Source organism: Trichosurus vulpecula, chromosome 5 (assembly GCF_011100635.1).
Source record: "Trichosurus vulpecula isolate mTriVul1 chromosome 5, mTriVul1.pri, whole genome shotgun sequence".
NCBI lineage: Eukaryota > Metazoa > Chordata > Mammalia > Diprotodontia > Phalangeridae > Trichosurus > Trichosurus vulpecula.
Window position 1 is genome coordinate 281,748,044 of NC_050577.1, and position 25,602 is coordinate 281,773,645.

At 37.1% G+C, this 25,602-nt stretch overlaps 1 protein-coding gene across 1 annotated transcript in view; it reads left to right on the forward strand.

The window, feature by feature from the left end:
* The first annotated feature begins 10,827 nt into the window (after positions 1–10,827).
* Positions 10,828–25,602, forward strand: part of FAR2 (fatty acyl-CoA reductase 2) — an 82,825-nt gene continuing 68,050 nt past the window's right edge. The window contains exon 1 of the mRNA XM_036759381.1: positions 10,828–11,055. Coding sequence (XP_036615276.1) covers positions 10,867–11,055 — 189 coding nt within the window. The 5' untranslated portion in view covers positions 10,828–10,866. The remainder of the gene's footprint in view (positions 11,056–25,602) is intronic.

Sequence of the window (25,602 nt, forward strand, 5' to 3'; positions counted from 1 at the left end):
TCACAAAACCTCAAAAAAAAAAACACCTCAGTTCCAGACTCAGCTTAGAAGTATATAAAATAATGAGAACATTTTGATGTCCATGTAGAAAACCCTTCTCTCTTTTTAAAATGCTACCAATGCAATAATGTCAAGAAAGTGTTATATAATTCGTGACCTCTTCCAGAGAGGTACTTTTAGCCCAAGATAGTTTAACCTAGTCTTAAATCCATCATCATTATTCATGAATAGAACGGTGCATCTAGGGGGCGCAATGGCTAGACTGCTGGGCCCAGAATTAGTAAAACCTGAGTTCAAAACCGACTTTAGACAATTAGTTGCCATGTGACCCTGGGACTTAACCGCTGCCCATCTTCACATTCCTCAGCAGTAAAATGGGGATAATAACAGCAAACCACACTCAGGGTTGTTGTGAAGATCAAATGAGGTAACATTTGTAAAGCACTTCACAAACTTGATATACTATACAAATGCTAGTTGCTGTTTTTCTTGTTGTTGCTAACTATTTTTTGGCTTGGTAACCAAACAAAACCCAATACAGTGTCAATGAAACACAGGAACATGTGAAAGAGAGAATTCTCTTCCCTCTCTTTGCTATCTCCTCTGGAAAGTCATTGTAAACAATTAATTTAACAGGATGGAGACGAAACTTTTCAAATGTTAATTCCTTTTCTAAATCACAAACTCTGCCTTAATCTAGAATGTTCATAGCACGATAGAGTTACACAGCAATTGTTTTGGTAATCTAGTCAAAACCTTTCCCTTTACTGGTGAAGAAATTGAGTTGTAAAGGTACTAATCACCTTGCCCAAGGTCACAGATAGCAACTGAAGCCTGAAAATTACCACCTTAATTGTGATGTGGAGAGTTTTAGAACCCCTTTAACTCTAGAGTTAGTTGGGTCAATATATTACCAAAGTCATCTTAGTTTGATATGGCAGCAAGTGTGGTGTAGTGCACAGAACACTTGAGTTGGAGTTAGAAAATCCAGATTTGTTTTCCAGGCTAGAATTTGACATAGAAAAAACTCTTCTCTGGCCCTCAATTTCCCTCTCCTATGGGATAGGGGGTTGAGCTAGAATTAAAGATTTTTGGACTCTCAGAATTAGGAGGGAGCTCAAAGTTTCTCTAAACCATCTTATATCTGAACAGGATTACATTCTACAATAGAATATTTGTTTAAAGACCTCTAGTAATCCAGAACCCAATAGTTAATTGCATTTTGGGAGAGCTCTAATTACTAAGAAGGTTTTCTTTGCATTGAACCTAAATCTACTCTTTTTGCAACTTTTGCCCATTATTCCTAGTTCTGCCTTCTGGGCCCAAGCAGAAGTCTAATCCTCTTCCAGAAAGTTAACATGCCTCTTCAAGTCTTTTCTCCAAGTTAGATGTCCTTACTCTCTTTAATCAATTCTCACAGTATAATGATGGAAAACATTCCACCATATTCTTTGCCCTCCTATACAATGCAAAATACAATATATGTATATATGTACCCACGTACATACATATATATACATACATATACACAAGTTGGCACTTATAGATAGATATGAAAAGTTATTTGTAGAATTGTAAGCTGATGATAGAAGGCAAAAATATGTTAGCTTTAGAAAAGAAGTTCTTATACATTGGAATGGCTTAAAGATAGCAAGTAATAGTCACTTATGAAGGAGTGAGCTTCCATAACTTATCATGGTGGGGAATATGAAAGGGAAAGACGCTGGCTAATTTAGGAATTTCATTCTTCACAAGGATCTAAAAAATATTGTCTCTACCTGCATTAATTCATATCTCTTCCTTTTATCCTGAGTATATCTGTCAATTTCTTGCTCCAGATTAGCATCAGTCACTTCCCTTAAGAAATAAAGGTTTTAATAAATGCTTGCAACAGCATGTTCTCTGAAGCCTCTGTGGGCAGCATCTTTCTTTTATCATTTCTAAGCCAGCTGTATTTAGACTAAGAACCCTAAGCAATTATTGTGTGTTTTTAAGGGCATATAATCCTTCTTCCTGAGGCCAGAAGCTCCTTTGATGAAACAAGGTTTAGACTCTGATTATACTGACACAACTCAGGTGTCAGAAAGACAATTTCTCAGTTTCTACAAAGTTTTCCCTGGACTTTTTTGATTTTTTGAGATGATTCCATGGACTTCTTTCACTGAGCCAATACAGAAGTAATAGTAGGTGCTGTAAATTATTAATACTGCTGTTCTTTTGTGCCCATTTTAACTTTTCATTCAGAATCCTTTAAGAACATTTTGTTTTTGTTCAGTCATTTTCAGTCATGTCCAACTCTTTGTGGCCCCATTTGGGGTTGTCTTGGCAGAGATACTAGAGTGGTTTGCTATTTCTTTGCAATTTCTTTTTCTTGATTACCTTTTTCATGCTTCTCTTGATTCTTGTGTTTGAAAGTCAAATTTTCTATTCAGCTCTAGTCTTTTCACTGAGAAAGCTTGAAAGTCCTCTATTTTATTGAAAATCCATAGTTTGCCTTGGAGCATGATACTCAGTTTTGCTGGGTAGGTGATTCTTGGTTTTAATCTTAGCTCCACTGACCTACGAAATATCATATTCTAAGCCCTTCAATCCCTTAATGTAGAAGCTGCTAGATCTTGTATTATCCTGATTATGTTTCCACAGTACTCAGATTGTTTCTTTCTTGCTGCTTGCAGTATTTTCTCCTTGATCTGGGAGCTCTGGAATTTGGGGACAATATTCCTAAGAGTTTTCTTTTGGGATCTTTTTGAGGAAGCAATCTGTGGATTCTTTCAATTTCTATTTTACCCTCTGGCTCTAGAATATCAGGGCAGTTCTCCTTGATAATTTTTTGAAAGATGATATCTAGGCTCAGTGGTTTTTCCAATGAGATATTTCACATTTTCTTCCATTTTTTCATGCCTTTGTTTCTGTTTTATAATATCTTGATTTCTCATAAAGTCACTAGTGTCCACTTGCTCCCATCTAATTTTTAAGGTAGTATTTTCTTCAGCATTATTTTGGACCTCCTTTTCCATTTGGCTAACTCTGCCTTTCAAGGCATTCTTCTCCTCATTGGCTTTTTGGAGTTCTTTTGCCATTTGAGTTAGTCTATTTTTTAAGGTGTTATTTTCTTCAGTATTATTTTGGGTCTTCTTTAGCAAGTCATTGACTTGTTTTTCATGATTTTCTCACATCACTCTCATTTCTCTTCCCAATTTTTCCTTTACTTCTCTAACTGGCTTTTCCAAATCCTTTTTGAGCTCTTCCATGGCCTGAGACCAGTTCATGGTCTAAGCCAGTGAGGCTGGTGACCTTGCACAGCCCTCCCTCATTCAAATCAACTTCAACTGCGAGTCATGTCATCATTTCCCTGATGTCATGGTCTTCGAAAATGAAGGACAAACACTTTCTATCAGGTACAGGTGTCAGTCAGTTTAAGGTTTGTATCTTCTTCTATCTTTAAGTGTTTATTATTGCATATTAAAGAGTCAGGAAGCTTGACTGAGGGTTGGCCATGAATTGCCATTGTCATGAGACAATTAATTTGTTCCCTGGGAGTCCCTCCCTAGAGTATGGGACTTACTCATATTGCTTCAGTGTAGGTGCCCTTTTCTTTGATATTCATTTGTATGGGTGTTGCAACAATCAGTAGCAGCTGCCGTAGGGGTGTAAGACCCACCAACAACCAGCACACAGAATGCTGCCAACACAGGTTCTTTTGATCAGCTTTACTAAGGAAAGCAACATTAAGGGGTTAACAATCTCAATTTAATTGAACATACAAATATCATTCACTTAGTTCAGGGGAAAAAGCCAGCACTCTGAATTTCAGAGCAAATACAAACAAATTACAAACATCAACAGATAGACCTTGTCCGATTCAAGTCTTAATGCATAGTTACCATGGTTTAACAAAGTCCCAACATCAGGGTTTACAAGCTGGAGGGCTCTTAACTGCAGCTGCCCAGAGTCTCCACATCAGCACTCCACCAAGAGTGAGAGGCCCTGGCAAATAGCTCTGTTCTCTCTTTTTAAACCTTCTTTAGCCGTCATCTGAGTGACCAGAACTCAGGCTCCTACCATTGGCTCTGGTCTTAGCAACTCCCCTTAGGACCCTGAGGGCTTCACGCCCACAAAGGCTTAAGCACCTAGTAGATAGGGCTTTGGGCCTGGGACTTTGCACCTAGTAAGGCTCAAAGACACTTAATTAATCATTTTAAAACAGTAAGAAAGTCCCACCTTAATTGATATTACAATGGGGTACTGAGAGAGTTTAAAAATGGGGGAACCAACTCTGGGGAAAAGGTTTGAAGAGAAAAAACATGACCTGTGGAGCTGGGATCTTGCCACTCAGGAACTGCTAGACCTCAAAGCTGAGATTCCAAAGAACTAAAGAGGTTTTCTTCTGATGCTAGCAGAGTCGAGGATTCTGATTCTTTTTGAAAGAGTCTAACAGTGCCCTAGCCAAAAATTTCAGCTTAGTCAGATGCTAGAGGCAGTGCGATTTAAGAATGTAATGTGGATTATTAATTTGTTAGCCCAAAGGGAGTAGGACTCAATTTGGAAAACTTTAATCCTTTCCAAAGGAGAAATTCCATCTACCAAATTATATGTGTCAACTTCCAGACTTTGAACAAGAAAAATTCAGTAGACCAGCACACCATATTAAGAATTCAAAATGTTCTGGACTGTCTGCTAGGTAGCCAGTGGTTTTTAGCAGTAGGCTTTTGCAATAGATACTACCAGATTCTTATGGCAGAGGAAACCAAAGAAAAGACAAGTTTCATCTATTCAAGATGCAAAGTGGACCTTCTACTTTTCAGTAGCTTATAGAAAAGGTAGTTGGAGACATGAACTGCATGGTAGAAATCCTGATGTACTTAGGTCATCATTGACATTGGGAAAAAAATGTGAAAAGTGACTCATGAAAGTGTTGGATCAGCCAGAAGAAGCTGATCTGAAGTAGCACTTAGCATAGTACACAGTTAGTATTTAATAAATGCTTAGTGATTGACTGACAGAAGCTGTCTATAGACAAGTGCCAGTTTTGCAGAGCCTCTATGAAGTATATTGGTCACATTTTTTGTTAGCAAGGAGTGAGAGCTTGCTTTGAGAGAAGATAGATGTGTACCTCAACTGGAATATTCAAAACACCTTCCAGAGTTGAAGACTTTTTTAGGAAATCAGTGGCTATTATCAAGTTACAAATCACCACATCATACATTATCCTTTGGCAAGAAAGGTCCTACTATTGCTAAACAACTCAATAATCTCACTTGGGCAAATATGATTAGGAATAACTGAAAGTGATCTAAGCCCTTGAAAACCATTTGGGAAACATTGGAATGGGAAATGTGAACAAGCTTTACATTATTTGACATACTGCCTCACACATGCACCAGGGCTAGCCTATGCAGACCCAGGCAAGTGCTCTATTACACATACTGATGCTAGCCTGGAAGGTTTAGATTTGCAAAGCACTGCACCTATGTTACCTCATTTAATCCTCACAACAATCCTGCGAGGACAGTGAATTTTACAGATGAGGAAACTGTGGCTGAGGATAAGTGAATTGCCATGAGTCATAAGGCCAATAAGATTCTGAGGAAGGATTTTAATTCAGGTCTTCCTGACTCCAACTCCAATACTTACTGTGCCACCTACATGCCTCAATTTTAATTTGTTACTTATATTTTTAAGATATGTTACTATGATCAGTTCATTGAATTAATGTAAAAAAAAAAACAACTTCTGGACAGATTTGAACCTTACTTTATAAACAGAAAGTTGAGCCTTGAATTTTTATTTTTAGAAGTACTATGTAGTAATCAATTTTTATAACAAAGCATTATAAAAAATGCTCAATTAGTGATCCTGTAAATTAAAAAGTCTTTCATCTCGTTTCCTCTTTTCTACAAAATAAACTGAAGGCATTGATATAAAACTAAATCTCTAAGTGTTTTGATCCTGCTTGCTGTTTGTGGGATTTTTTTTAGAGAAAGCACTCAAAGGATAATTAATATTTCTGAATTCCTGAGACTCTTAGCAAGTATATAAAGAAGTGCTTGTGGTTGGTGTAGTGTTATCTAACAGACCCACCCCCACCATGAGGGCTAGGAGAGCTTTTCCTAAAATCTTTCCCAGTACAGGTTATAAGCTAATTTCTTCTCAAAAGATATTGACACTGTCCTTGAAATTTGATTGGCTCAGGGGACTAAGACTGGGAGTTGATGAGGGTTACTAGTTACCTAAGTAGGCCCTAAAGATCAGATGAATTTCCTTACAGAGGGAGGGAAGACTTGTCTGTCTGAACTAAGACCTAAGCATCCTTTCTATGCCATTGCTAAGTAAACTGCCTTATCTTAACTATTGAATGACCTATGAATGTCTCATTTGGTTCCAGTGTTAGACTTAAACGAACAGGGAATGGCCAGACATGGGCCTTTCCTACAACAGTGTAATTTTTCTTTGGTCTAGACCCTTATTTCATTAGTTTATGGAGCTCCTCAGTGAGGTAACTCCTACCAATGGAGATCGGCACATTTCCTTGCAATTTACAATGGTAGAGAGATGCCTGGGGCACTGAGACATTACCTGCCCAGGATTAGACTGAATAAATCAAAAGCAGGACTTGAACGCATATATGCTTGACTAAAAGGCCATTTCTTTAAATAATACCCCCACAATGCTAACTAACATTTTTGATGCTTTAAAAAGAAAGAGAAAGGTCTGTCCTCTAGTAATTAAGCAGCTTCTTTTTTTTTTTACTAGAAAAAGATAGTTATGACTTTATTCATTTGCACCCAGGGTCATATAGAACTAACTGATCATAAGAGATAGAAACTCCCATATTGAATTCCTTTTGTTTTCTGGACTAGTCAATCAGTCAACAACCATCTATGAACTGTGCAATCGTAATAAAGACAAAAGATAATTCCTGCTCCCAGGAAGCTCACAGTCTAATGAGGGAGATAATATGCAAATAACTAGGTACAAATAAGTTATATATAGGATAAATTAGCATTAATGGGGGATCAGGAAAGGCTTCTTGTAGAAAATAAGATTTTAGCTAGGTCCTGGAGGAAGCCATAGAATCCAGGAAGCAGAAATGAGGAGGAAGAGAATTACAGGAATAGGAGGAAAACAGTGAAAAGGCATGGAGTTGGGAGATGAGCTGTGTTGTTTGAGAAACAACAGAAACTAGTATCAATAGATTGCAGATTATAGGGGTAAATAAGATGGAAGAAGATTGAAGCGATAGGAAGGGAGACAGATTATAAAGGAATTTCAAAAACAAACATGAAAATTTATATTTGATCCTAGAGGTGATAGAGAAACAGTAGAGTTTATTAGAGGGTAACAAGGACAGATCTGTGCTTTAGGAAGATCATCTTGACAGCTAAGTGGAGGATGGATTGGAGTGGGGAGAGACTTGAGGCTGGGAGACCAATCAGAAAACTATTGCAATAGTCCAGGCATGAGGTAATGAGAGCCTGTACTGTGGTGGTGGTGGTGGTGGTGGTAGCAGTGTCAGAGAGAAGGGGGTATATATGAGAGCACTTACACAGTAAAATTGATAGGACTTAGCAACAGATTGAATAAGGGAGGTAAAAGTGAGTGAGAAGTTAAGGATGACACTAAAGTTGAGAGCCTGAGTGACTTGGAAGATGGGGGATAACCTTGACAGTAATAGAGGAATTCAGATTTCAATTTTTACCATGTTGAGTTTAAGATAGGTCTACAGAGCATCTGGTTCAAGATATCCAATAGTAGTTCAAAATGTGAAACTGGAGATCAGGAGTGAGGTTAGGGCTGAACAAGTATATTTGAGAATCATCAGCATAGATGTAGAAACTGTAGAAACTGATGAGACCACTAAGTGAAATGGTATAAAGGGAAAAGAGAAGAGGGCTGAGGACTGAAACAGTAAATAATAATGAGGTTAGTAAATATTTACATTTTGAAAGTTTTCATTAATAGAATAGGTTTGGGGTTTTTAGAATAAGTAATTAGGCTTGTGAAATTATACATTATACATATGTATTCTACATTTACATCTGTGAGAATCATAACAATTATGTCTACTAGCTCACCCAGCAGGTCTAACTAAGACTTTCCCTCTCCCTTTCCCTCTCCCTCTCCACCAAGGACCCCTCTCATCTCTTAATTTCTGAATGTGGTCTAGATGAAGCTTAGCCCTGGGGAAGCCTGACCATCAGTGGGTCAGACTCCCTTTCTGACACTCTTTGGCTTGTTATAGTTCCACCCTGGCATCCCTGGAGAAAATTACTTAAAGCTTAGGTTATCTAGGGTCTCCTCAAAGGGAGAGAGTAGAAAGGTACTCAGTGTACAATGGAACTCAGGTACAAGATGGATATTTGTTTCCTATACAAAAAAAGGAAGGTCCAGACTTAGTTGCACTAGTGATATGAGAATAGTTATTTTGGCTGGTGGGAAGGAAAATGGGGCTGCCTTCTCTGCTCACCCTCCAGGGATAGACATCAGTACCAGACATCATCTATAGTTCGGCAGAGCAGAAAGGATGATTTGTTTCCCTTTTAAAGATGCACTGTAAGCAGTTCTTCCTTTTAGTGGCCAATAATGGGGTTGCTCCTCCTTAAGCACTATTAAATTAGGTGCCATTTTAGAGGTGAGGAAACTGAAGCTGACTTTAACTTAACATTAAGTGACTTGTCCATTGTCACATAGCTGATGTCTGAGTCAGAATTTGAACCTGAGTCTTCCTTAACGCTTAGTCCAGCACATCATCCATTAGGCTACCTAGATGCCATTGGACACTGCTTTGTTTACTTTTTAAAGCAGAAGTGTGCTCTCCTTTAGATTTTGTTTTGTTTGGGACATAATATTGGGTCTTATCCAAAAAGAAAACTGAAAGCATGCAAGTTTAGATCTCTTTAGTGGACCTAAGCCCTCTTTGTTCAAATAAGCGTTAGTGAGGCTTAATTGGAGGATCACAAAGGTATTCTGGTGCTTTTCACATTTCTCACTCTAAACTGTAGTTTCAAGCTGTAAAACTGGGCCTGGAATGTTTGGGTCTCAGTTTCCTCAGGGCCAAATTAATTGCATAGTTACCAAATCAATATTTCTAATCTACAGATTTGAACACAGCTATCCCTTGCTCAAAAATTTTCCATGGTTCCACAAAGGATAAAATACAAATTCTTTAGCTTCACATCAATCTTCAAATAATCCAACTCCAACTTTTCTGCCCTTATTTCACATTATCCCCTTTTCAAAACTCTATGTTGCAGCCAAAACTAGCTACTATTTCTGATCTTGTCCTCTACTCTTCCCATCTCTGAGTAGTCATGCAACCTGTCTCTAATGCCTGAAAATGCATTTTTTCTATATCTCTGTTGAAATCCTTCTTTCCTTATGTATTAGGAGGGCAGAGTTTATAATCTCAAAGAGGATCATAAACATGCCTGAAAGGTTCAGAACCGCCGGATATAAGAAACTCTCAAAATAGAAGGCAGAAGAATCAAAACATATATTTAGGCTCCACAGTAACCAACCCATGAACCAGCATCCCCATTTTGACATATTAATGAAAAGTTTCCAGGCCCAATAAGTACACCTTGAAAGAGTAACCAGGAGGCTACAGAGAAGCATGATTGCATAAAGCAAAATCATGCTTCCCCCTCTATGGTAAAAAGATTACCCACTGGCCTGAAGTCTTTGTTCAGCTTCCTCCCGTAGGTCAGCTCTGCTACTGGCAGCTCCTGCTTCAGCTGTGGCTGTGGCTGTGGCTGTGGCTGTGGCTGTGGCTGTGGCTGTGGCTGTGGCTGTGGCTGTGGCTGTGGCTGTGGCTGTAGCAGCCTCTGGCGCCAACGGGAGCTGCTTTTAACCATCCAGCTTCTGCGGGGGTGTAAGGTACGCCGGGGAAAGCACAGGTTCTTTCAATCTGCTTAAGCAAGGTGAAGGGGTTGACCGGGAAAGCACAGGTTCTTTCCATCAGCTTAAGCAAGGGAAGCAAGGTGAAGGGGCCGACAAGCTTACTCCAGTCCAACATACAAACAGCATTCAGTTCAGGGGAAAAAGCCAAACTAGTCAAGGGCACTTGTTGACTAAGTGCTAAGGAGCCCATTTTTGGTTGCCAATACACCTTAAAAGCCAAAGCCCATGCTATCTCCTCCAGTAGAACCATCGCTGATTCTCTCCAGCTGAAAGTGATTTCTCTCTCTTCAACTTTCTTTGAACACTTTGTCTAGTTTGCTTTTTTAATGTATGCTTTATCCTCCCCAACAATCCAATTAAATTATAAACTTCTAAAGGGTGGGAACTTTGTGATTTTTCATTTTGGTATCCACAATACCTAGCACAGTATTTTTAACATAGTTTGCCACTACTAAATAATTGTGAATTTGTTTAATTGAATATACAAAATTAAGGCATTAAAGTATCTTTACATCCTTTTAGTGTGATAATTCCATGATCCTATGATCATTGTTCAATATAATATTAAAGCAATATTATCTAATAGATTGGGTTTTCTTATATGAAAGGGGGAAAGAATATTAGTAAGTTTGTAATCTATAGAAAATTTACTTGCCTCATAAATTCGAAAATAAAATGAGGATACTAAATAAATGATATCTTGACCCTTGCGATATCTCTGATCTGTTTCCTGATACCTTTATCATATTAGGTCGAAAACCTGAATATCACATTAAATCTCAGAACTGGCACCTGGTTTTTAAAGCTTGTGATAGTCAAAGAAACATTTTCTGAATTTCTACTCTACCAGAAACTCTTTCAGGAATCCTGTATTATGGAAACTCCCAGAGCATCATCTTTGGACCTTTGTTTGTACTTTCAGGTACTTCAATCAGGAAACCAGCAAGAAGAAAGCGAGAGATCGCCATGTCTGTAATTGCAGCTTTCTATGGTGGCAAGTCAATACTCATCACTGGAGCCACAGGCTTCATGGGCAAAGTGCTGGTGGAAAAACTACTTCGTACCAGCCCAGACTTGAAAGTTATTTATATCCTTGTGAGGCCCAAATCTGGACAGTCTCTGCAACAGAGGGTATCCCAGATGATTAACTGTAAGGTAGGTTGCCAACTCATTTGGATCATTTCACCTCTCTGGACCTTAGTTTCCCCAAATATAAAACATGAAATGACAGGATTAGATGAGATCATCTCTAAATTCATTTCCAACTCTAGAATCCATTATTCCAAGTGTGACTGGCTATGCTGCCATCTCATATCCTTGCACTGAAACAGAAATCAGTAATTTTGAGTGGGACCCATGGATAGGACAAAACAGCAACTTGCCAATTCTGACTGAAGAAATCTGTGTGACTAGCTCAAAAAAGCTAAAAGAAAAGTAAGCAATTGATAAATACAGTCTATGCTACAGAAACTGCCACACTTTGGTCTGTGGAAATAATTATCTTAGACTTTTCACAGAGAATTGCTATTAGTCCTAAGTTCACACAAACCATGCTAGAGCTTCCCCGCGGCAAGTTTTAAGAATTTTTTAAGCCTGAAAATTCATTTATTTTTGACTACTTCATATTCAGTTCTGCAAACATTTATTAAGCATCTACTACATGCAAGCACTGTACGAGGTACTAGCAATACAGCAACAAACAAGAGTCCCAGCCCTCAGAGGCAAAATAAAATGTAAACAAATAAATTGATACAATGTATAAACAAAGTCATAAGTGGGAGGGGGTGAATTGTGGAATCGAAGTAATCACTCAGTGTACACATATTAACTTTTCCAAGAAGGTAAGTTCCTAGAAGTTTGGACATATATTTCACATAGGAAAAACTTGATATTTAGTATTATAGAAAGGTGTTTCTGCACCATCATTCATTTCTGTGAAGACTTGAGGGTCCCTGTAATTAAAAAAGAGGGAAGTAGAATTTTTAAGACATTAGGAAACCGTATGGCCCAAAGCATCCTTCTGATGGCCTAAAGGTACACAGGAGATTGAAGGAGACCTGAGATCGAAACGACTGCATACAAGATTGGCTACCTTCCTTTTTCCTTCCATTGTCCTTAAGATTCAAACTTCCCGTATTTGCTCTGTGGGTGATTGCATTGGTCTGCAGCTGCTGTGAGCACCTAGTTTGCTGACTAAAAGTCAGACTTACAGGTTACTCTGTGTCTGTGTGTGTGTGTGTGTGTGTGTGTGTGTGTGTGTGTGTGTGTGTATGTGTGGTATGTTGAGAGTCAGACTTCCAAGTTACTGTGTTTAGAGGGAACAGAGAGTGGAGAGGGAGAAAGGAGAGGGCATGCTGCCACTGGACAAAGAATAAAAGATTCTGGGTCCTTCTTGTAACTTACCCCATGCACAAGAAGAAATGAGGTGACTACTGGGAAGGTTGCTTAAGGAGACTGCCATCTGGTGGCCACCTATTCCCTTGCCACATAATTGCCTGTTACTATCAAAGTCAAGAAAAGTAGCACACTAATGAGTGAACTGTAATCACTACTGAAGTGCCCCAAGTATCACATGTGGGGCAAGAAGATGACATATTATCTCGTAAGCACTTCTGAGATGAAAGCATTAAAATTTGGGTGGGAAGTAAAATGTCATAATGACTATATTTCTTGGCATAGTTTCTATATTACCAAATCCACATTCATATGCAGAATGGAAGCCTGGCATAGAGAGACAGTGGCTGACTTGGTCAGGAAAACCTGAGCCCACAAAAAATGCTACCATACACTTACTGGCTGCGTGACCACGTACAAGTCACAAGCCCTCTGAGCCTTCCTTGAAGATTTATCTACTAAGTTATAAATAGGAGGCAATCTACTAATGAAGAAAGTTTCCACATTAACAAAAAGTTGTAAGTAATTATGTTCTCTAGCAGAATATACTATGTCAGAGTTGTCAAAATTCTTTGGACATTAGGGGATAAATTAATAAGATATATAGAAGAGAGAAAGACGTAGTGGGGAGAAGGGAAAAATATTTCAGATCTTATAACTTTAAAAAATTGTAATCAATAGAACATCTGCAATTAAAATTTTATATGTCTACTTTCCTATCTATAAAAAATGCTTAGACATGTATCAAATGCATAGTCAATACACATATTACCAGGCAATTTTTCACAATCCATATTCTATAGTAGACTATTTTACTGAGATGTACAGAATATATTTTTTCACTGTATTTATTGCTTTTCTTATGACAAAAATTGATTTGATAGAACATAATACCATCTTAAAGGCAGTCTTTCAACAAAGTGATTCCCATCTATTCAAAATTCCTTGAAATATCTAACAATAGAAATAACCTTATTCAGTGACTCTGTGATCATAAACGTAAGGTGAAGCATAAAGTAGAGAAATGTATGCTTGTCAAAACTTTTTGCTGTTGTTGTAGAGGAGATCCAGCACAGAAGTCAAGTCAAAGAGCTATTTGAATGGTGAGATCCTCCAGTTACTTCTGTTTGTGGATAACATTGTGTTGGTTGCATCAAGCCTTGGAACATTATACTGGAAGTGATTCATAATGACAGGGAAGACCAAGTGTATAAAATGTATAAAAAATGTCTGTTGCCCACCTATGGAGATTGTTCATGTGAAGAGATTTTGCGTGAGGTACCAAGGAGGAACATAGCCCTCAAGGATCACAAGTGAGGTAGTTTATTACTCACAGACATACAAGCATGTAGCTCCCCAGGGCTTTTGTCTCACAGGAAAGGCCAGTGGCTCCAGCATTCAATGGGATACATAGCACAGTCTAGATCCCTGAATTCTGGGTCTCTGTCTTTAAATATGGTTGCTGTTGCTGGCAGATTCACAGTGCTGAGTGGAAACAGGGACCTTAGGGAAAGTCAATCAGCTGCAACTCCTCCCTAGACATTGTGATCAGGAAAGTTTGATAGACTGGTTGTGACCAGGAGAACCTTGTAGACCTTACCTAAATGAAGCTAGCTTAAACCAACTATTTGGTACTGTGAGCCAGAAAATTCCATTCTGTAACAAAAGTCACTGAGTCCAAGCATGATTAATCAATTTATTAGAGAGTCCAGAGGTCCCTAATTAATTGGGTCCAAAATCTTCCTCCCAATCAGAGACCCCTACCCTTGGGTGCAAGCTACTTGGGTGCAGTTTCATGATTGGTGAACACCAGAAAAAGGGAAAACTCTATGACTGACTGAGAGGCATGTCCATCAATTATTACCACTTTGTCAGCATGTTTTTAAGTTACTCTCTGCAGGTTTTTCTTGGTAAAGGTGTTCTACCTGCCATCTCAGTAGAGGTTTTGATAGGCAATCAAACATCTGATGTTTTGGTCAGCAGTATCCCAGGAAATAAGGAAGTGGAGGGAGAAAATAAAGATCACAATGGAACAGTGACAGAGATTCATAGGCATGAGGGAGGGGTATTGATGCTACAATAACAAGCTCCATGATTAATGTAATGTAATACAATATAACAGACAGTCATATGATTTTATCCTATAACCAACAACTATGTCATTAATACACAATATCAGTATCACTAATACATAAGAAGTTATTTGGTCCTAACATATATAACTCTTATCCTAACAGCATTAACTAAATCAACCTTAATTCTATTCTGAATGTGTTCTTCCCTATTCTGCAAGTTAGAAAGTAGAAAGGCTTCTATGTGGATAGGTAAAGAGGAGATAAAATTGTCCCTTTTGGCTGATATGTATAATCACATTACAGTCTGTAAAGGATGTACTAACTATTTCTGCCTTTTTATATTTGTTTGCAATATCTATGTATCCTAGTATATGGTCAATTTTTGTAAAAGTTCTATGTGTTTCTAAGAAATAGATATCATCATTTTTGGTCATTCTAATTTGAAGATGCCATCAGTCTTTTAACCCTAGTTTCTCTTACATTTATTCAGTTCCACATTTTCCCTTTTGTTTACCTTTCTGTTAAACTTATACACAATAGCTTCAGCAAGTTGCAGGCTATGAAATAAATCTTCAAAACCAGCATTTTTATATGAATAATAATGACCAAACCCTAGATTCAAAAATAAAAAGGGAAATCCCATTCCAAACAACTAAAAATGCATAAAATATCTAGGGATCAACATACCAGAGCACACAAAAGGCTTGTATATATTCAATTACAAAGAATTCTTTAAGAATTAAAGAACAACCTACATAGTTGGAGGAAAATTTACTACTCATGGTTAGGCCAGTAAAAAAGGGTAATTCTTTCAAAGTTAATTTACACTTTTAATACTATTATATGACTTGATAAAATAATAGTAAAATTCATTTGGAAAAACAAAAGCTCTAGAATATCAGAGGAACTGAAGATAAGAAATAGGGATGGATAGCACTTCCAGACCTCAAAATATATTTTTGTATCAGTAATTAAGGTGGGACTTTTTTACTGTTTTCTCTTTTGAAGAGTCTGGTCGTTGCTTCTTTGATTAAATCAGGAGTCTTTAATGACCTCCTTACCTCAAGGGAAAGACTAGTTTACATGGGTTTCAGTCACGTTTGTGACACCAGAAGCTTTTAGGCCACATGGGTTTGAGTTGCATGTTTGTGACACTTTTAGGTCACGTGGGTTTGAGTTGCATGTTGTGACGCCGTTTGACCCTGAACCAGATATACAAACTCAGAGGTTGGCATTTTTCCTTGGGGCTCTTACTTACTGGAAGAGTAGTGTGTGACTCTGGGCAAGCCGTTGTAACTGCCCCCTGGCTTTGCTAACCCAGATGTTGGTTTGTATTTGGTCTGTTTATAATGTATGTTTGTAATTTGTTTATATTTCTTCTGAAGTTCAGGTTGCTGGCTTTTCCTCCTGAACTAAGTGAGTTATATATGGATGTTTGATTAAAGTGAGAGTGTTAACCCCTTACAGTTACTTTCCTTAGTAAAACAGATCCAAGAACTTGTGCTGGCAGCTCTTGTTGCTAGTCTTGTTAGGTCTTACACCCTCACAACATTTGCTAGCCAGATTGTTGCTACAATTTTAAACAAGCAGTCATCAAAATCAAGTAGTATTGGTTTTAAAAATGGAGAAAGAGATTAATAGAACAGACTAAACAAGAAAGAATCAGAAACAACAGAAACTCAATGACACAGTGTTTGATAAACAGGAAAACATAAATTACCTAGGGAAAAGCTCCTTATGTGATTTTTTAAAAAAACTGCTAGGAAAACTCAAAAGTAGTTCAGCAGAAATTAGACTTAGACCAATACCTTATGCCATATTCTACAATACTTTCTAAATGGATATATTACCTTAACATTAACGACCAAATTATTTTTAAAAATTAGAATAGGAGCAGATCATATACTTCTCACAGCTAAGGGTAGGAGATGCATTCTTAACCAAATAAGAGAAGTGGGCAATTATAAAAGATAAAATGGATAACTTTGATTACATGAAACTTAAATGTTAATGTACAAACAATATTAATGCACCTAGGATTAGAAAGGAAGTGGTCAAATAGGGTGAAAATATCTTTGTATGAAATTTCTCTGATAATTGTCTGGTATCCAAGATATGTAGACAATATATATGTGGGTGTATAGTTACATACATATTGTATAATATGCATATATAGGATATATGAGTATATCTATATATATATATATGTATATATATATATATGTATAGGTAATAGCCATTCCCCAATAGATAAGTGGTCAAAGGACATGAACGATTAGTTCACAAAATAAAAATTACAAAGTATTTACAAACACATGAAAGAATGTGTGAAATCATTAATAATAAGAGAAATGCAAATAAAAACAATCCTGAGGTTTCACCTCATACCTTGCAAATTGGCAAAGATCACCAAAAATGGCAATACTCAATATTAGATGGGTTGTGGAATGATAGGCACACTAATACATTATTGATGAGATGTGAGATGGTACAACCATTTTGGAAAACAATTTGGATTTATGCAAATAAAGTGACTAAAATATCCATACCTTTTAAACCAGGGACTCCTTTATTAGGTTTACACTCCAAGGAAGTTATGGATAAGAAGAAAGTCCCCAAATATACCAAAATATTTGTAGCATCACTTTGTGTGATAGCAAGTTAGAAGCAAAATAGATGCCCACTGATCAGGGAATGGGTAAACAAATCATGGTTCATGGATGATACATATTACTGGGATGTAAGAAATGATGTATGTGATGAATACAAATAAGTATGGAAAAATCTACACTAACAGATGCAGAGTGAACTAAGCAGAGCCCAGAAAAAAATATAAACAGTAACAACAATAATGTAAATGGAAGAACAACCACATTCCAAAAAATCAAAAGTTGATGTCACAAAACTATAAAAATCAAGCATTACTTGAATGAAGAGACATGAAAAGACACCCTCCCCCAGCCCACCCTTTCATAGAAGTGGGAGTTCTACAAGAGTTACACATTGTACGTATTTTTGGAATTTTTCAACATGTCGATCAGCTGCATTGATTTTTTTTCCTCTTTACAAAAATACTATTTGTTACATGGGATGTCTTTCTGAGTGGAGGAGGCAGAAGGCTACTAGAGATAACCATGATAACATAAGAAACAGTTGACATCAATAAAAAGTTATTTTTAAAAAAAGAAAATAGATCAATACAAAAACATTGACTTCCCTCCCCCACTCCCATTTTACATGTAAAACACCATTGAAAAATACCCTTCACAGACTTTGGATTCTGTTACTGTACTGTACCTTTAAGAGAAAGATTAAGAAAATCTTGGGAACAGAGAAGCATCATAGTCATTGTAGAAAGAATTTGTTAGCAACTAAGAGTTAACAGCCATTGTAGAACAAGTCTGGGAGGAACTTGAAATTAATTTTCATCTTTGAAAATTTTCATCTTTCACACAAAGTATGAACATAACTGTCTTTCCTGAACAAATTGACAGTTAACTTTGGACAAGAGTCTGTGACAGTCTAGAACAGTCAGCTGTCTTCTTTGAGAGACTATAACTAGCATTTAGTGGAGAAGTTACTCGGCAAATCCTTCATGAGGGGAACTGAATTAGTTTAACCATCTTTCATTCCTGATGAAAACTTAACTGAGTTAAATCTTATTCTCTAGAGAAAACTAGTTAACTGACATTTCTGAGAATTGAGTAAAATGTTATTCTAAGTGTAACTCAGTTAACTACAATTTGAAGGAACTGATTTTTTTTGGACTATGTTTCCAGCATTCTGGAAAAGTTGACAGTTGAGAATCTAAGAGAATTCTAGTCAGTAACTTAATTTATTACTACTAATACAATCAGCTGAGAGGCTAATACTCAAGACGTGTTGGAATATAAAATAAGGCTACTAATTAAACATTTACATTTGCTCCTCTGTTGGCACTGTCTGACTAAACACTCAAGCTATATCTTTCTTCTGCTGCCATCAGCCACTGTCACTCCAGGGACCACATAGCCAGCAGCACTGGCAGGCCTTCCAGAACCTTCTAACATTTCTGAACTCGTAAAGTCTCTAGTTGGACACATCCATTTTGAGGTTGCTGCTCAGTCACCTACTTGGAGAAGGAAACACAAAAGAAAGAGGTAATGAGGCAGCCATGAGTCCTTGGTATAAACACCACTAGTGGAGTCCATATTCCACATGGGTACCTGTGACTCCTACCACCATTATGTCTGAATAGAGTACAGGACTGTCATCTTCCTATGCTAGAACAGCATCTAGTCATCCTGGGAGTTACAGCCAAGACCAGCCACAACCTCTTTTCCTTAGATGTCACATCCCTGTTTCATCAACATTCTACCTTTCTAATCTTTTTATAATTTACTTCTCTCTACATACTCTATGGCCTAGCTACACTGGTCTACTTGCTTTTTCTTAAATAGGACCCTTCATCTCCTATCCAATGCCTTGTTACTGGCCTTCCCCAATGCCTGAAATGCTTACATGTTGCACCTCCACCTTTTTGTTTCCCTGGCTACTTTCAAGACTGAGCTCAAGTTCTCCCTTCTTCAAGTGGTCTTTCCTGTTCTTCTTCCCCTACTCCTTGCTTCTAGTATCTTCTTCTTTCCAATTACTTCCTATACACTTTGTATACATAGTATATACAATTTTTAAATATTGTTTTCTGTATTAGAATGTTTATACTCCTTGACTATTTCTGCCTTTCTTTGTATTCCCAGCACTTAAAATAGTGCCTTGGCACTTAAATGTTGAATTGACTGACTCACTGACTTGAAATAGGCTCTCTAGTTCTTCTTTGTTGCTAAAACTTTGGGCATTTGTAGACACTGGTTGACAAATGATACACTCAGCCAGCCACTCCAAAGAAGTAATCAGCTTTACTAGCGTGAAGAATCCCAGAGTATAAACATTAACAGATCAGCAATTCAAATACAAAGGCTATAGAGGCCAACTTAGTTTAGTTTAGCATATACATTTGACTGCAGGGTCCAATTTGTTTTACATCACTTCTAGACCTGCTGGACTATTTTTCTATGGCTCTTCCTATAGAGATTTTCTCTTGGAGGTGCTTTCCCAGTAAAACTGAGTTCATATCAAAACTACTTTCTTCCCAAACACCTCATTTCAGAAATAGTTTCTCTTATCTCTATATCTTATCCCAAAGGCCTTTGGAACTAATTTCGCTCCCTGCAATCCTCAACTAAAAGTCAATTTCATGAGAAGTTTCTTTCCTAGCTCTCTGGAGTTGATTAATCATTTCTAACTCCCAGTTCTTAAGTGGGTTGTTTTATTCACTATCTCTGCCCAAATTCTTCCAATCACCTTGATCTGGCCCAGGTGTCCTCTGATCCTCATAAGCTATTGTCCCATATCTCTCCTCCTTTTTCCAGCCAAACTCCTAGAAAAATCTTTCCACATACATTGGCTTTTATGGTGAGGGGTGCTGTATTTTCTCTCCCTTATAAGTTAACTTATTGGTGACTGAGTTACAGAATCTCTGGATTCTTCCCCTTGACAAACCCATAAGTGCTTGGAATACTTAAAGGGATGTGCCTATGAAAGATCTGGGTTCAGAGCTGAAGAAACCTCAGAGGTCACTTAGTTCAAATCCACCCTGAATTAGAATAGTACATCCTTAACAAGTGGTCTCTAGCCTTCACTTGAAGATATCCAGTGACAGGATTCACTATATTCCAAAAGAGCCCATTCCACTTCCAGACAATTCTAATTAGTGTAGCACACAGGCTCTGTATTTGTTCTCCCAAGTTCTAGGGATATAACCCCGAGGAGCTAAGCCTTCATCCAGTATATTTCTACCTAATATCATTTAACCAGTTAATTTGTCCCCAGTGTCAAGTAACTAATTAACATCTACTCTTACAATGGGATATTTACCGAGAAGATGTAGCAAGGACCAAAGTACAAACGCATCCCTGTTAATTGGGATTCTCCTTGCTATACACCCACTCAATTCCTGGGGAGAGTGGACTCAAACAAAGAGTTTGCTACAATACATCTAACTGGCCTTCTCTGCCTCCACCCCCACACAAAATAAGAGGATTTTTCCTAACACTTTTCTTTTTCTGCACAAAGTGACCTCCTACCAAGGTCACTTAGGGGTGTGACATAAATGATAGATGAGTTACTCCATTGCTTATAGGATGTGGTGTCTCAGCTGCCAGATCAATTTATTCCTGACTAGTTCAAGCTTCAGGAGTGGCTTCTCACCTGACTTAGCTACTAGTTATGTTCCCTGAGGGAACCTTAGATGGCTGTTTCAACCTTTCAAAACTCACAAGACTATACAGTCCATTCTATCTCTAATACTCATTCATCTACGATAAGGAAAGAATAAATACAAGAGATAAAAGATACATTTGTTCATAGCCATCTGGCATCTAGATGGGGAGATAAGGCAGATGATACCTCTATAGCTACTTCTCCCCTACCTGGAGGCCCATAGCATTTTTTTTCTCCTCACTTGAAAGCCACCAGGGAAGAAAGTGAAAGATCTTCCTCTTGACTAGTTTGTATGCACACTCACTTCTAGCTAACTAGTAAATTAAAAAGTTTTTTTTGTTACCAAGCAACAAACCAAGAGGAAAAAGTCAGAGGGATACATACATGTACTCTGAAGTGGAGAGCAGGGCCCCTCCGTTACACATGCCTAGAAGTAGGTGCACCAAACCTCCTTGTGGGATGGTACCAGGAAGAACATATTGCACATGCTCTAAGGTTTGTGCCCATACTGGCAGGTCTCCCTAATTATTTTAGGAAATATTTACTTTAATCAAATTGAATTCTACCTTCCTTCACCTTGGTCTTTGTTCTTTACTCTGAGGCCAAGAAAAATAAGTCTCATCCTTACTCAAAATAACCCTTCAAATAATCACATTGCATAAATCTTGTCTGTTGTTCAGTCATTGAGGCGTGTCTGACTTTTTGTGACCCTGTGGACCATATCATCCATGAGGTTTTCTTGGCAAAGATATAGGAATCCTTCTCCAGTGGATTAAAACAAACAGACGTTAAGTAATTTGCCCAGAGTCACACAACTAGTATCTGAAGCTGGATTTGAACTCAGGTATCCCTGACTCCAGGCCCAGCAGTCTATCCACTGAGCCACCTAGCTGCATCCAAATACTTTGTCTACTCCAGCCTAAACCTCCTCTTTTAGCTGTAATTAGTCTTTACATGACATGATTGTGAGGTTTCCTAAGTTATCATGATTATCTTCTTCTAGATGTGTCCTAGTTTGTCAATAAATTTTCTAAAATTTGACTGCCACCCAGAACTTAACACAATGCTGCAAATGTGGTATAATCAGGGCAGAATTCAACAAGATTAACCTTGATTATTCTGGATATTGTATTTATATTAATGAAGATTAAGTTAATACTTTTGGATGGCATAAAATACCGTTGACTTCTATTAAGCTTGCAATATGCTATAAATCTAAGTGTTTCTCATGTAAACCATTCTTTGGCTACAACTTCCATTCTGTATTTGCATTATTGATTTTTTTAACTCAAGTGTAGGATTTTACACTATCTCTATTAAATTGTATTATCATTAACTTTAACCTATCATTATATTCTATCTAGGTCTTTTTAGATCCTAATTCTACATCTGGTGTCCTTACAATTTTATATCTTCCACATGTATGATTAATTTTTTATCCACGACATCATCTGAGTTTTCTTTACTTTGGTCTAATCACTATAGTTACTTCATTTGATTTGAAGACTTTTACTAACTTGGACCAATTGTTGCTAAAGTTACTATAGCATGTCAATTTCTGTCCTGAAATATTGATCTTAGAACTTAATATGGTACTCGAGATGTGATCTGACCTGGATAACCTATGGTTGACCCTACCTCACTCTGGATAATATAATTCTATTTATGCAAAGACCAGTTTCAGTATTCATTGATCAGGGCATTCCCTCCAACAGTACCCATTCATACCTTCTTATCCTGTGAAATTCTTATGCACATCTTTCCATAAATCCACCAGAAATTATGTATCTGGAATACTGGAAGTTTCTGTCTAGGTCTTTTAAAATATTATGTGTGCCAGTGCAACATATCAATGATCTATCACTTTGAATACATACACATCCCCTTATGATAGTACATTCCCGAATTATAGCACTTATGCTACTTCTTGTACACAGATTTTTTGGCGACACCCTATAAATAACCTACAACTATTATGTAATTCTGAATTGCTCTTTGAATTTCCTGTAATTTAAATTTTAAAAATTTTTTTAATGTTTCATGACTAGAAACCAAATGACATCACTGAACAGGTATTTGTATTCAAAAGGTAGCTTTTTCTGTCAGCAATCCATTTGTTGAAAGTACTTTCAATTCCCTCAATAAAATCCAACCCATTTTCTTCCTCCTTTTCTTCTCCTCTGATAATATATCTGAAGTGCCTATCCCTGATATATGCATTAAAAGGGTAACTCAATAAATCACTCATCTAACTGCATTTCATTCTCTAAGATATTTAGCTTTTTAGTTTGTCATATAATAATGTTGACTCATCACAACTTTTATGTGTGTATTCCAATATAACTTGAGTATAGATATTTGATACCAAGTTTTTTCCTGTATCTTTTCTTATCCCAGTCGTGTTAAATTTACTCATGCAAAAACTTTCCAATTTCTTGAAATTGAAATTACCTATTTTATTTTTTGTGATTGCTTCAATCCCTTGTTTGTTTACAAATTCATCCCTAGTTATAGGTATGAAAAGGGTCTGATCCTTTCTCTCCTAATTTTTTGATAATATGACCTTTAATATTTTGGTCATATATTAATTTTGAATTTATTGTAACACAGAGTATGAGAATTTCTTTAAACCTAACTTCTATCAGATTTTGCTTTTTCCTAGCAATTTTTATCAAATAGGGAGTTCTCAGACAATTTATGTTTTTTAATTTACTGAACTGTGGATTGTTTCTGATTCTTCCTTGTTTAGTCTGTTCCATCTATCTACTTTGCTCTATTTTAGCCGCTACCAAATAGTTTGGGTGATTACTACTTTGTACTATAACTTGAGTTATGGAAATGATATCTTCCCCTTCATTCCCAGTTTTTCATTATTTTCCTCAAAACTCTAGATCTTTCGTTCTTCAAAATAAAATGTATTATATTTTTGCACACCTCTACAAAGGATCCTCTTGGTAGTCTGATTGGCATAGTACAAGATCTGTAAATAAAGTTAGGTAGTATCGTCATTTCTACTACGTTGGTATGACCTAGGCATAAGCATTGACTATCTCTTTCCAGTTATTTAAGTCATTCTTAATTTTTAACGAGTGTTTTATAATTAGATCTACATTGGTTTTGATTGCACTTTGATAGATTGATTCTGAAGTATTTTAAGCATTTTGTAATTATTTTCAATAGGACTTCTCTTCCTTTAGTTCCTCCTGGATTTTTTTTTAGCTTTATTAAAATGCTATTCATTTTTGCAGGCTTTTTAATGTTCTATATTAATGAGGCTATTAATTGTCTCAATTAGATTCTTGGCTAAGGATTTCCTAAGTATCATGTTAGCAAACAGACAGTTTTGTCTCCCCTTTAACTGTCCTTCCGTGTTTTATTTCTTTCTCTTGTCTTATTATTGTTGTTAGCATTTTGAGACCTATTTCAAATAACAGTTGGGAAAGGAAGCATCCAAGAATGAAGGAGTGAATGAATACAGAATTTATTAAGCACTAACTATACGTGAAGCACTCTGTTAAGTGTTAATATTACAAATGGAAAAGTAAAACGGACCTTACACTCAAAGAGCTCACATTCTACTGGATGAGACCACACACATAAGAAGTTTAGCTGCAAATCCATAGGGTACAGCAACAATGCAAATAGTAATGTCTCTTCTTTATTTCCACTGAAAAAACTGTATCAGTTTCTCTGATGTTGAACCGTCTGACAGTTCTGAGGACTCTGGTGGTGAGAGCTTTCTTCTCTGGGTCTTCACAAACATGAGTGTAGTGTCTATAGTTGCAGGTGCCAGGCTACATGTCTATAGGGGTGATAGCTGTGGAAAGCATTGCTATTCCAAAGGCTCTTGTGTTCAGGACCTGCAGTGTCTCCACTGAAGTGTGTGCGAAGATGGTGGTCACATCAGATTAGTGGTCCAACTTGCCTCACACACGCTGCCTCCTGTTTCTCCCTCAGGCTGCCTTCAGCTTTAGCAAGGCTGGCCCACCTGCCTTATGAATGGTGATTAGTTGGCAGCTGGTAGGGATGTCTGACCCGTTTCCACAGGAGTTTCTTCCCTGGATGATGACTATGGAGGCTGTTCTAAATTAGGAGCATTGTTCTGGGAAGCACTGGCACTGGTTGATCTAGATGTTCTCCAAGGTCCCTTTCAAATCCTTTAAATAAGAAAATTATTTTAAAATATTTTCTATAGGTTTATGGAACTAATTCATAAGGAAGAGGCTATTGTCGGTATTTCAGTATAAACCTTCAGAGATCATGCAAGGTAAAGTGCCACAGAATCAGTCTTTGGCTAAATGGTGACTGTTTTGTTATCGATGATGATTTATCACAGATGACAGAACTGAGAGCACTTTATTAAGACTAATTGTGAAACCAAACTGGAGGAATATAATATAATAGTATATAATAATATAAGAGAAGAAGGACTTCCACTGGTATTCTAGAAAAGGATAATAGGAAAACAAAATTAAATTCAATAAAACAAATGAAAATTGGTACATTCAAACAAAACCAAAAATGACTAAAGTATTCATACCATTGACCCAGTGATTCAGTCTCCTGAGCATATATATGCTACAAAAAAGGCAAAAACAGAAGTAAAAAGTTAATATATGCCAAAATATTCACAGTAGCACTTTGTGGTAGCAAGAAACAAAGGAGGTGTCCATTGATGAAGAATGGATGGGGGAAGGAGCTATGTTGTGTGAATGTAATGGGATATTATTGTACAATAAGTAATAATGAAAAATTCAGAGAAATGTGAGAAGAGTTGTATGAACTGATAAAATTCAAAATAAGTAGTATCAAGAGAATAATATTCACAATTACTTTACCAAGGTAAATGAAAAGACCCATGAAAGGAATTTAAGCAAGTAACTGAAAGCCAATGAAGGTCTTAGAGACTAGATAATGAAACACACCTCCTCTACCAAACCAGAATATTGTATGTATTTTCAAATATCATCTCTGT